The 13,099-nt window shown below is 42.0% G+C and overlaps 1 protein-coding gene across 1 annotated transcript in view; it reads right to left on the bottom strand.

Moving 5' to 3' along the window:
* LOC112257901 (G protein-coupled receptor kinase 6) overlaps positions 1–10,037 on the bottom strand; it is a 63,915-nt gene extending 53,878 nt beyond the window's left edge. Inside the window, exons 1-2 of the mRNA XM_024431825.2 lie at positions 9,823–10,037; positions 5,368–5,463 (exon numbers count right to left, since the gene is read on the bottom strand). Coding sequence (XP_024287593.1) covers positions 5,368–5,463; positions 9,823–9,874 — 148 coding nt within the window. The 5' untranslated portion in view covers positions 9,875–10,037. The remainder of the gene's footprint in view (positions 1–5,367; positions 5,464–9,822) is intronic.
* Positions 10,038–13,099: the final 3,062 nt, after the last annotated feature.

Here is a 13,099-nt window from a genome sequence, read left to right as displayed (position 1 = left end):
GCCTCCATAATCACCCAACCTCAACCCAATTGAGATGTTTTGGGACGAGTTGGACCGCAGAGTGAAGGTAAAGCAGCCAACAAGTGCTCAGCATATGTGGGAACTCCTTCAAGACTGTTGGAAAATTATTCCAGGTGAAGCTGGTTGAGAGAATGCCAAGATTGTGCAAAGCTATCATCAAGGAAAAGGGTAGCTACTTTGAAGAATATAAAATATCAAATCTATTTTGATTTGTTTAACACTTTTTTGGTTATGACATGAGTCCATGTGTTATACACACAGTGGGCTCCAAAATTACTGGCACCACTGACTGGCTACACACAATAAAACAATACATAAAAAAATATAAACAATATTATGAAAGAGAAACTCAAAATACCAACATGTGAGAAATACTGTACTTTATTAATGTTTCAATGGAACCCACCAAAATCATTTATTGATTTAATTCAAAATCAATGTCCTCCAAATCAAGGTTTCACAATGAATGGCACCCTAAACGATTATAAACAAGGAATTAAATTCCCCTTATTTAAGTTGATCTAAGTCTTAAGGAACTATATTGAGCCATTATATCACTTCATGTTTCAATAGAGTATTAACATGCGGTAACACGCATGCAATATCCCTTTGTCATCCAACACCATGAAGAAAACTAAAGAACTGGCAGTTCAAAAGAGACAGATGGTCATAGACCTTCATAAATCTGGTAATGACAACAAGAAGATCCACAAGCAATTGAATATACCACTGAGCACTGTCAGGGCAATTATTAAAAATTCAAAAGATATGGAACAGTTGAAATCCTCATGGGTAGAGGACGCAAATGCATTTTGTCCCCCAGGATAGGGAGGAGGATGGTGAGAGAAGAAGGTGCTCTGGTCAGATGAGACCAACATTTTGGTCAGATACAGCATCGGCATGTTTGGCGTCAAAACAGAGTTGCATACAAGGAGTGGCACCTCATACCCACTGTTAAATATGGTGGTGGGTCAATGATGTTTTGGGGCTGTTTTAATTCCAGAGGTCCAGGGGCACTAGTTAAGATTGATGACATAATGAATTCCACCAAGTATCAGGCAATTTTGGCTGACAATCTGGTTGCCTCCGCCAGAAGTCTGGGACTTGGCCGTAGGTGGACTTTCCAACAAGACAATGACCCAAAACATACCTCAAGATCCACACAGAAATGGTTCTGTGACAACAAAATCAATGTTCTGCCATGGCCATCTCAGTAGCCGGACCTCAATCCAATCAAAAACCTGTGAGCTGAGTTGAAGAGGGCAGTTGATAAGCACAAACCCAAGAATGTGAAGGATCTTGAAAGGATCTGCATAGAGGAATGGTCCGAAATCCCTCCAAATGTGTTCCTTAAACCTGTCAAACATTACAGGAAAAGCCTCCATGCTGATATCATTAGTGTTTGCACTAAATACTAAATGAGGAGTGCCAATAATTATGAAACCTTGATTTTGGTGTAATGTATTTTGTATGATTTTGGTTGGTTCCATTGTAACATTAATAAAGTACAGTGCTTCTCACGTTGGTAGACGCCTCACAAGTCCTCAACTGGCAGCTTCATTGAATAGTATCCGCAAAACACCAGTCTCAACATCAACAGTGAAGAGGCGACTCTGGGATGCTGGCCTTCTTGGCAGAGTTGCAAAGAAAACGTCATATCTCAGACTGGCCAATAAAAAGAAAAGATTAAGATGGGCAAAAGAACAGACACTGAACAGAGAGGAACTCTGCCTAGGCCAGCATCCCAGTTGGGGTACCCTGGTGTAGGATGATTGGTGGTGGCGCTTGTGCTTTCTATCACTCAGAAATTATTTAGCAAGCTATGGTGACAATGCCTGCCATGGACTATTCCCAGTTGCTTTGAATGTTCAAATTCATAGGGTAAGAACTCTTAAAATCCCTCAAAGGATAACATGATCCAACTTTCAAAGCGAGTCCTTTTTGGCTAGGCACAGCAGTCACCTGTCTAGCTAGGTAGCTGTTTAGCTTTCTAACACATTCACTAATGGTTTGTAAACCATTAACAACAAGCTAGTTAGCTACCTACCACATGTTCTTGTCACAGAGTAGCTAGCAAGCAATAAGATGAATAACAGTCTAAAAACCACTAGTTCGCCAGTTTGTGACAAAACAAGCAGGTAGTGTAGAAAATCATTGTACCATCTAAACCGCTGTGATATATATTTTCCATAACCAAAAGTATTGTATTTTCAGCTGTTTGAAGCATATAAATAGCGCACATAGAACAGATCTACCGTTTCTTAGACTTGTTTTCAATTAGAATGACAGATCTATAACTTACATTTCTATGATAATTTGGTTGGGTCATCCAAAAAGTTCCATATTGCAGCTTTCAGGATCCCAATTTCGTTTAAATATTTTAACATGTAAATGTTCACACCTCTACAAGCAGCCCAATTCTGATATTTTGTCTCTAATTGGTATTTTGCCAATCAGATCAGATGTTTTGCCACTAATGGGGCAAAAGATCAGAATTGGGCTGCATTTATGTGGTTTATAATAAAGGGAACTTCAGTGAATATAACTGGCTTTTAAAATTCAATATTGGCGCACAACTTCTAATTGAGGCACTCATTTTAGAGGAACAACCCACCTTTGTTTCCTTAGTTTAGATTGTGTTTTGTATTAAACTAATGCAATCTTTTCAAACTGCTGCAGAACACACACTCAAATATGCAACACAAACCTATTTTGACCATTCTAACATCTACTTATTGTACGAAACGTCAATAATCGTGAGTGAACTCTCACAGTAAAACTGTGTGTCTGTGTTCTATGCCTACTTTGTGTTCCAAACCAGTGATCTATAAACATTTGTGTCACCATTTTCTTTTTAAAACGGCAGAGTGAATTCAAGTATACATGCGAGTCAGCTTCCTCTTTCTGCCCAGGCCGCAGTTTCCTCTGTGGTACAATTGAAGCACGAATACAGTATGTCTGCCTCTGCTTCATGGCTGAAGTCAATGATAAAATGCACTCAGCATTTACAGCGTAAACAGGATTCATTTCATAAACATCCCAAATAGGGCTGGTACAGTTACCATGTAACAGTTGGTTATGGATGATGACGGTCATGAAAATAAAATAACTGTCACGAACAGCTGACTGAAGACAGGATGGCAGGGCATTCATGTGGTTGAGTCACAGAATGAATAGAACGGACCTCTAACCCAGACAATTTGACTGGTATACTCATGGGTACCGTCGCAATGGCTTACTGGTATTGTGACGCAATCATTTTCATGGTAATATAGAATGTTCATTCAAATTATTTTTAAAGATGAACTATTTCCTGGTTGCTAAAATTCTAATAGTTTGCTTAATTTTAGTTTATGTGACAAAACAAGCAAGTATAGTGTAGAGAATCATTGTACCATCTAAACCGCTGTGAAATACCTTTTCCATAACCAAAAATAGTATTTTCAGCTGTTTGAAGCTTTGTACAAAACCAAAAGCAAAAGCTTTAACTGATGTGGCTCATGCAATGGAATATATTTTTGTAATGTCAGTTGAGTTGAATCAACAAATTACAGCACATATTGATGGGTACATTTCCTGCTTTTACTTCCTGCTTTGCTCCAATGGGTACAGTCCACCCATTATGCCCTCATTGACTTGAACGGGGATGCCCGTTCTATTCATTCTATTTCTATGGCGGCACACGAAGTCAGGAGCAGAGGAGAGGACAAAATGTGCGTCTTAAATGATCATTTGGCTGGCCAATAACCGTCATCCAAAATTCCATGACCATCACAGCCCTAATCCCAAACTCATCCATCTGAGAGAGTGATGGATGAGAGGGATTTATAAACCCTCTCTGTGCAGCTGTAGAGGAACAGCCGACAATGCCTCTAAATCATCGGGAAAGGTTGAGAAAAACAGAAGTTACCACAGCAGCCTATCTTCATCATTCACGTGTTCCACAGGATGCAATGCAAGCCCCATGATTACAAAAGACCATGCAGTGAGCTGATCTGCATTGGTGTGACTCCATGTTCAACAACTCCTGACTACCACCAGCAGCACCAGCCACAACTGCCAAAAAACACAAAGCCAATACATGTTGCTTTGTGCACAAAATTGACAATAACTAATGCACTTCCTAAGGAAATAATGGGATGATAGTATAATGACTCCTGATTAGACAATAAGATAACTGATGCATATTATACAGACCTGCATTCCAACTGTACTAAATTATATATGCTTCTTGTCTTGAGAGGATGGGGTGGGGATTTGCTCCACCATTGAAAGGACCGTATGGTCAACTGCCATCAGACTACTTCATAACACAGTCTGTCACCACCAACCCCACCTTGACTTCTGTCAGACCACACCACAGTGAACGTCACATTGAATTGCATTTTATAAAGAATCTCAGTGCCTAGTTATTGTTTTGTGTGAATTTTCACCTCGAGTGTGGATTGCAGGTTCTCCCATCTTGTGTTTTTGTTCAGACTTTTAGTACCATGGTAAACTATATATACAAAGGTATGTGGACACCCCTTCAAATATTGGATTTGGCTATTTCAGCCACACCCGTTGATGACCGGTGTAAAAAAAATGGAACACACAGCCATGCAATCTCCATTGTCAAACATTGGCAGTAGAACGGCCTTACTGAAGAGCTCAGTGACGTTCAACGTGGTACTGTCAGTCTGCAACCTTTCCAAAATGCCTCTGGAAGCAATGTCAGCACAAGACCTGTTCGTCGGGAGCTTCATGAAATGGGTTTCCATGGCCGAGCAGCCGCACACAAACCTAAGATCACCATGCACAATGCCAAGCATTGGCTGGAGTGGTGTAAAGCTCCCTGACATTGGACTCTGAAGCAGTGGAAATATGTTCTCTGGAGTGATGAATCACGCTTCACCATCTGGCAGTCTGACGGACTAATGTGGGTTTGGCGGATGCCAGGAGAACGCTACCTGCCCAATGTTTAGTGCCAACTGTAAAGTTTGGTGCAGGAGAAATAATGGTCTGGGGAAGTTATTCATGGTTCGGGCTAGGCCCTTTAGCTCTAGTGAAGGGAAATGTTAAAGCTACAGCCTACAATGACATTCTAGACCATTCTGTGCTTCCAACTTCGGAATGATCTTGCAGCTGAACGAAAGCAAGTCCCCGCAGCAATGTCCCAACATCTAGTGGAAAGCCTTCCCAGAAGAGTGGAGGTTGTTATAGAAGCAAAGGGGGACCAACTCCATAATAATGCCCGTGATTTTGGAATGAGATGTTCGACAAGCAAGTGTCCACATACTTTTGGACATATAGTATATCTAGTCATGAGTGAGCGGTGAGCTAGCGGGCAGAGGAGAGGTAGCGTACCTGTAGTTTGCCGGAGCTCCTCACACAGGCTGATGTGGGGGAACTGAAGCATCTGTTTCCATTTCTTGCTCTTTCCTTTTCTGTTTCCACCACCTCCTGCAAAAGAACAGTGGTTGATTAATCAAATAAAGGGAACATTTAACACATAAAAAAACACTAAATAATACCTGATACATACAGTAAGTAGACAGACTTGAGCGATCCATAAAATACATACAGCTCTCCTAAAAACACTCAGAACAAAAGTGCTGTTGTACATTGGCCAAGATAAAGAGGAGGGTCAGGGTGATTAAAATAATGGATGTCCTGGAGTGTGTTTCAAGAAGACAGTGCTCCATTGTCGACATAGAAAAAACATACTTACTTTATTACTGTCTATGAGATAGGGTTAGTAATACCCAACCACAATGCTAACAAATAGCCTACAGCTTTTGAATTTCTTTAAGGTCTTGACACAAACATTGACCTTGAATGGTGACCTGGTGAGACCCTGACCCACACCAAGGTCATGGGGTCTGAAAGAGCCAGGGGGACTACAAAATCCAGATGCCAATCTTCCAATAGATGATAGAAAACAGTACGACATAAAAGTACAACTTTGCTCAACTCCACAAAGGTTACTGGAGAGAGAGTGAACTGTTTCTGTTTTCCTCAAGGGAGACTGCCCAGCCTAAGGCTCCACTATTCCCTTCCCTCCCACCACCTTCCCTCCCACAGGCCTATGGACTGCAGGCGTCCTGGAGTGGCTTCAGGAAAAGAATCATGTCAATGCCATGAGAATGCCCCGCTGTCCTAACGTCTGTGAGACCCACGTCACACGCTGCAGCATTCACACACAGCGCGAGCAGGCAGAATGGCTGGTCCAGGTGGGAGGCCCTGCTGCTCCCTCCTTATTAGAAAAGCTGGCTTGTCAACATGCCGTCCAGGGAAAGGTCACAGGGCTGACTGTGTGTGTGTAAACTGGAGCCTACAGTACACACTGAGGCAGGAGGGTTGAGGCCCTTTGTCTTTAGTGGTAGATGAAGGCAGAGGAAGGGAATGGGGAGGGAGGGTTTTAGTGTAGTGATATATAGCTTAGCTAGCATACATGGACTCAGGGCAGCAATGAGGAACTTGTTAACGTCTGTCCCGCAGACAAAGAACATAAGGAGAGAAAATTAAGTCAGTTCCTCATCTTCGTTTCAACTAAGTGCCAGTTAAAAGCTAGGGGTTAACTTGTTGCCCTATGGTAATGGTGTGCACCTTCAAAAAAAAATCAACAGAACCCAGATTCAAAACAAGGCTTTGCACAGCTGACCATTATCCTGCTTTAACTTTCACCAGTGCAAATAAAGGACACCAACTATCCAAACATCCTCACCCAATCTGACATTGGTCAAGGGAAGCTACAGTATGACAACAAACAAACTGATATGCAGAATATGCCTGCTGCCTATGATGTAAAGTTTCCCATCTTGGTTGGATGGGGAAACTAACTCTGTAAGGGGCACGAGGAGGAACTGGATGCCATGCAAAGTAACATTTGCTATTCAAATAGTAGTTGGCAGAGAACATATTGACACTATGTGTGGCTAACAATGTTTTATCACAATGGGAAGTGGACAGGATGCAAATAACACGCTGAGTACATTGTTTATGCCTGGCAAATAGATGTACAAGAATGACAAATGACAGTGTACAGTATATTATCACTAACCCAGTATTGTTTGATGGAGATATACTCACTGGTGTTGAAAGAATGAGATCAGACCTATTCACATCCTGCATTAGTGCAAATGCAAAGACAAAATGGAAAATGGAACACACAGCAATGCAATCTCCATTGTTAAACATTGGCAGTAGAATGGCCTTACTGAAGAGCTCAGTGACGTTCAACGTGGTACTGTCAGTCTGCAACCTTTCCAACAAGTCAGTCAAATTTCTACCCTGGTCAACTGTAAATGCTCTTATTGTGAGGTGGAAACATCTAGGAGCAACAACAGCTCATCCACGAAGTGGTAGGCCACACAAGCTCACAGAATGGGACTGCCGAGTACTGAAGCACGTAGTGCGTAAAAAATAATTTCTCCTCAGTCCCAACACTCAATACCAGGTTCCAAAATGCCTCTGGAAGCAATGTCAGCACAATAACTGTTCGTCGAGAGCTTCATGAAATGGGTTTGGTGTGAAGTGGTGTAAAGCTTGCCGCCATTGGACTCTGCAGCAGTGGAAATACGTTCTCTGGAGTGATGAATCACACTTCACCATCTGTCAGTCTGACGGACTAATGTGGGTTTGGCGGATACCAGGAGAACGCTACCTGCCCAATGTTTAGTGCCAACTGTAAAGTTTGGTGGATGAGAAATAATGGTCTGGGGAAGTTTTTCATGGTTCGGGCTAGGCCCTTTAGCTCTAGTGAAGGGAAATGTTAACGCTACAGCCTACAATGAGATTCTAGACCATTCTGTGCTTCCAACTTCAGAATGCTCTTGCGGCTGAACTAAAGCAAGTCCTCGCAGCAATGTTCCAACATCTAGTGGAAAGCCTTCCCAGAAGAGTGGAGTTTGTTATAGAAGCAAAGGGGGACCAACTCCATATTAATGCCCATGATTTTGGAATGAGATGTTCGACATGCAGGTGTCCACATACATCCTGCATTAGTGCAAATGCAAAGACAGACAAACAGTATGGAAATAATATTGCAAATCAGAGACTCTTATTCTTTCACTCTACCGCCCTTTTCCATTTTAAACTGTTGTTTGTGACCGAAAGTATAAAGTTATTATTAACTACTTTATCACTATTTGATAATAATAAGATACTTGCAGTGTTATTACCACCATCATAAACAACAAGAGTGGAAATAAAGTAGAGGAGCTTCTATTAGAACACCATATTGGGGTGTAGCAGATACAACATGGCTGGTTTGCAGTAATAACTAGGGTTATTCTCCTTGTGGAGTTGATCATACCACTTCACTTGGCTACTGAGTAGGGCTCGGTCTCTCAGAGAACTACTTTTATCATTTAGAATTAATTGATTCATCTTTTTACATTCTGCTGCAAAACACACCCTCTTTAGTCCCTGATGGCTGAAGTAAGACTTGCAATCTTAAAAGATTTTAAGTAGAACTTAGTGTTGAGGTGTACTATACCGAACTATAATAACACTACACAGTGGCATTGAATGTAGATTTCAATTGCATACAACCTGACCAGAGAGAGGCGACATGACAACAGAAGTCTGTAATGTCCATGGCTGATTCAATACTTCTCCTCTATCAAACAGAGCCAGCACAGTAGACAGAGCCAGCACAGTGGTTCATTACTGATCCTACCACAGGACAATAACATTTTGAACCCTGTGTTTTGCTATAGACTACCACAGTACAATTGTTTTTTTGTTTGCCATTATAAAACATTTAACTAATGAAAAACTGATTGATTGAAAAACACATTTACAGATCAGTATGATGCTATTCAATGATGATACGGATGTTCTATCTGGGGGAAAATAAAAGTTATTATATTACTTTCTATTCTACTTTATATATCCACTACTGTCAGATCTGCTAGAAAGCTGTGCACACCATGAGACTGATACAGCTAGAGTGAGGTTCATGGGATTGGGGTCTACCACCCTGTGAACCGAATGATTCTGTAAATAGTTTGAAGGAAAAACATTCCTTAGTTCTAAAACAAGATATTTGTTTATTGTGTTTGCACTAATTGATTTAGTAGGAAAGAGTTACAACAGATACATCAATGTCTTACTTTTGCAGATAATCTGTGATTGGGTGGTAAATTGATATACATTGTTGCAATTTGTGTTTCAGATTGACACATTATACAGTTATTCGAAATCTGCATCCTGACCATCCTGTTACAGTTAGATAGTACGCTAGAGCCTATAGTGCTGCTTAATCAGTCATAATCTTTGTTGTCGTTTCACAAATTGACAATGTTGACACCCTTGTCAACACCACTACAATATTCTTGCAACCATGGAGCGCACTGACATACGCTGTCAATGCCAAAAAGAGGTCCACAAATGCATGTGTACTGGCATGAGTGATGAGTGCTGCTCTTTTTATTCTCATTGAATATGGTATTCTGTTCAACATCCTGTATAAAAAAAATACCGAAGGACGCAGTAGTGTACAAAGCGGAATAAGGGGAATCAAAAGTCTCGCGCAGTCAGATTGACACTCGCATCTTTTCTGTAGCCTACCACTGTCCAAGGTTAAACTCGGATAAATATTGTGTAACGAAGGCCACAGCGAGCATATGGGATGTTAATATTTATCTTAACGCTTCAGAGGATTTGCAAATAATAAAGAGGGACAGCAATCATCCAGCGCCTATCTCTATGGCCTGGACTTCCTGGGGGAATCCCCGGATTCAGAGTTGGTTCTGGCGGTGCAGAGAGAGGAGCTGTCAAGCTTGTCACCCGTCCCTGCCCTTCGACGTCTCTTACCTTCTCTTGCTTTCAACAGGACTGTGTTGGCCACGATATTCTCGAGCTCCATGTTTTCCTGGGTTGCAGGCACCGCAGACCCAACCTTGTCACTGGGTTGGCAGTGAAGTATGTCCTCCCCCACCCCCCAAGGCGGAATATTTTAACCCTGAATGACTCTCCGCTCCGTCGTTCTCTCCCCGTAGTACCGCCACCCCCGAAGCGTCAAACTGCGTCGATTCCAACTGGGACTATTTTGTGTTTACCACTGGACCCCGCCCACACGTGAACTATTGGTGTATTCTGACAGTGTAAATAGTTGTGTTTTTTTTCATTGGACTTTAGTGACATAACCACGCCCGTTTAATACCAAACTTGGATAAAATCTTCATATTCATATTCAGTTATTCAACGCATGACGTAAGAAGCGCAAACCAATGCTGCATTCATAACCAAGTGGACGGTGGTATTTACCACATATGACTGGGAACCGTACACATGAACGCCCCACCAAATCGTAAATACAAGTGGGAAACTCCACAATCATCCTGAGCTTCGACTTCTCCCACATCCTGACCTCTGACGTCACCTACTAAGGAAATGACCTAGATTACACACTTGTCAGCAGTTAAATGTAACACAAACCATTATTTATGAAAAGCAATCTAATAAGTTGTTTTTTTATTCATTTTTTGTGTGTGTACTTTTCCCCCAATTTCATGATATCCAATTGGTAGTTACAGTCTTGTCCCATTGCTGCAACTCCCATACTGACTCGGTAGAGGTGAGGGTCGAGAGCCATGCGTCCTCCGAAACACGACCCCACCAACCCGCACTGCTTCTTGACACACTGCTCGCTTGACCCAGAAGCCACCCGCACCAATGTGTCGGAGGAAACACTGGTGACCGTGTCCGCGTGCATGTGCCCGGCCCGCCACAAGAAGTCTCTAGAGCGCGATGGGACAAAGACAGCCAGCCGGCCAAACCCTCCTCTAACCCGGACAATGCTGGGCCAATTGTGCGCCGCCTCATGGGTCTCCCGTCACGGCCGGTTGTGACCCAGGTCTGTAGTAATGCCTCTAGCACTGCCGATGCAGTGCCTTAGACTGCTGCGCCACTTGGGAGGCACATACATGTTTTACACTATAATCTCTTTAAAAGCATGATAACTATACTTTTAGTTTAGGGTTGATACAGCTTGTTGGCCAGTCAGCGTTTCGAGTTCAAATCACTGGAATGCATCCAATTGGTATTTACGACTTCACAACTGGTAATTACCACTTCCCCACTTGGTTATGAATGCAGCATAGTCTCAAATGAAGGCCAACTAGTAACAAAATGTTGCCATTCACATTTTAGGGGAAGCAATATAACACTTTTTACCTGATGGACCATTCAGTTGAATGCAATGTCTGAATAAAGAAAATGAGCATGAAGAATGGATTCTACAGTAAATGGATATTTTGCTTGGTTACAGGGACATCTAGAGGCATGGCATTGCATTAACAAGAATCCCCCTGTCCCATCTCTGCTCCTGCTACACCCCCTAGTGGACATCCGGAGTCTCATTGACCTGCAGCCATTCCCCCAGTTCTCTCCCTCTTCTTCGCTCTCTCTGTGTGCGATTGTGTGGTTGGAGACAGGTGTGCTGGAGTCAAAGCAGTTCCCCACCACCTGCAACCCGTTCCATAATCAAGACCTCTATAAATACTCAGTCCTGCCACTGCCACTTCCACTCTGCCAGATCGTAATCGCCGTTCAGTCAGTCATGCTTCTAGCAATTTGTTGTTATTTAATATCCTGCTGTGCCTATTTCCTTGCGTGACACTGTTTCTCCTCTCGCTGCTGTTTTGCCATTCTGGTTCCTGTCTCCTGTTACACATCTCACCACAGCACCACTCCCTTGGATTCCCCTACAGACCTGTTTACCCTGTCCCAACCCAGCTCACTCCAACCTCAGCCTCCACATCTGGTTTGCTACAACTCATCCAAGCCTCCCTGGATCTGCACTTCAGTTCTCTATGTGTTACAATAAACATCTCGGTTCATTCATCCCTGTTTCCTGGTCTGTCTGCTCTTGGGTTCCCCTGTGCTGCGCCGCTTAACATCCCCTTGACCATTGCATGTCTCTTTTTTTTGTCATGCACAGAGTCTGGCGAGAGAGACTATTTGTCTCTCTGATATTAAAATATGGTTACCAAACATTTTTTTCAACTAACACATTTATAGATAATGTAATAGCATAAACTATGTATAGATGTGTAATAGCATTGGGTCTTGTTTCTCATATTGGCTCTCGGGTTGATATGCTTTATAAAACTAGATATCGTAGTCTATGCTGAAAAAAAGTGTGAATGGATAGAAAGAAAAAAGGAATTGAAAGAAATGTTCTTTCACGTCCAAAGAAAAGCTCTCTTTTGGTAACCTAGTTGTTACAGTCTCAGTGAGTGTGGGTTGTTATGATGGACATAAGAGATCTCCTCTGAGAGTAGCAGAATCCTCCATTAAGATGAAGGAAATGGAAACAGTCATATACGAAAGTCCATTTGGAGAGTATGAAATCGAATCAACGCTCCTGAGAACACACTAATCCAACGGTTCAAAAAAGTGAGATCTCTCCTTCTCAGTAAAATATGTGTGCCCTTACACCACTGAATGAGGTTTGATGCTGGCAGCCTGGTTACCATGGTCCCCAGAAGACAAGGAATAAAAAATAATGATACCACTACAAGCCTCATTTTATTTTTGTCCTCAGAATGAGATGTAGAAATCCTCTTGGATGTTCATATCTTTGAGGCTATTGTCATCTGGAATAGATTTTGCACAGAGGTGGCAAACTCTCTCTCTCCTCTTCCTCTCTCTCTTTCTCCAATGCTTATGTACATCCTTTCTAATTTGTTAAGAAATATATTCTGAAAATAAGAAAGACAACCAATTTCAACTCAATCGTTGCTAAAAGTCCTTGCCATGTTTGTCATTGTCAATCAATTGAAATGAACCCAGATGGACAAGTATAGCTTTCTGATGTTTGCGCAGTAGGCTAGGTGGTTGGAACCTTTGTGTTGACACTGATGAAGAATGACAACTCTTGGGTTATAATTACTTGCAAATGAATCTATAATTGTATTTCATAATGAATCCCTCATCATTCATCATAATCATCATCATCACCAGTAACAGCAAGATCAGCACCACCAGAAGCAGAATAGGTCATTGTCACACCTTCTCTGTTATCAAATTATCGCCCATAATTGAATGGATTTAAATGAGATTTTAATAGTAATATTGTCTTGATACT

This window comes from Oncorhynchus tshawytscha, linkage group LG09 (genome assembly GCF_018296145.1).
Source record: "Oncorhynchus tshawytscha isolate Ot180627B linkage group LG09, Otsh_v2.0, whole genome shotgun sequence".
Lineage (NCBI taxonomy): Eukaryota > Metazoa > Chordata > Actinopteri > Salmoniformes > Salmonidae > Oncorhynchus > Oncorhynchus tshawytscha.
The sequence above is the reverse complement of the archived record's forward strand: the minus strand, read 5'-3'. Positions and strand labels throughout refer to the sequence as shown.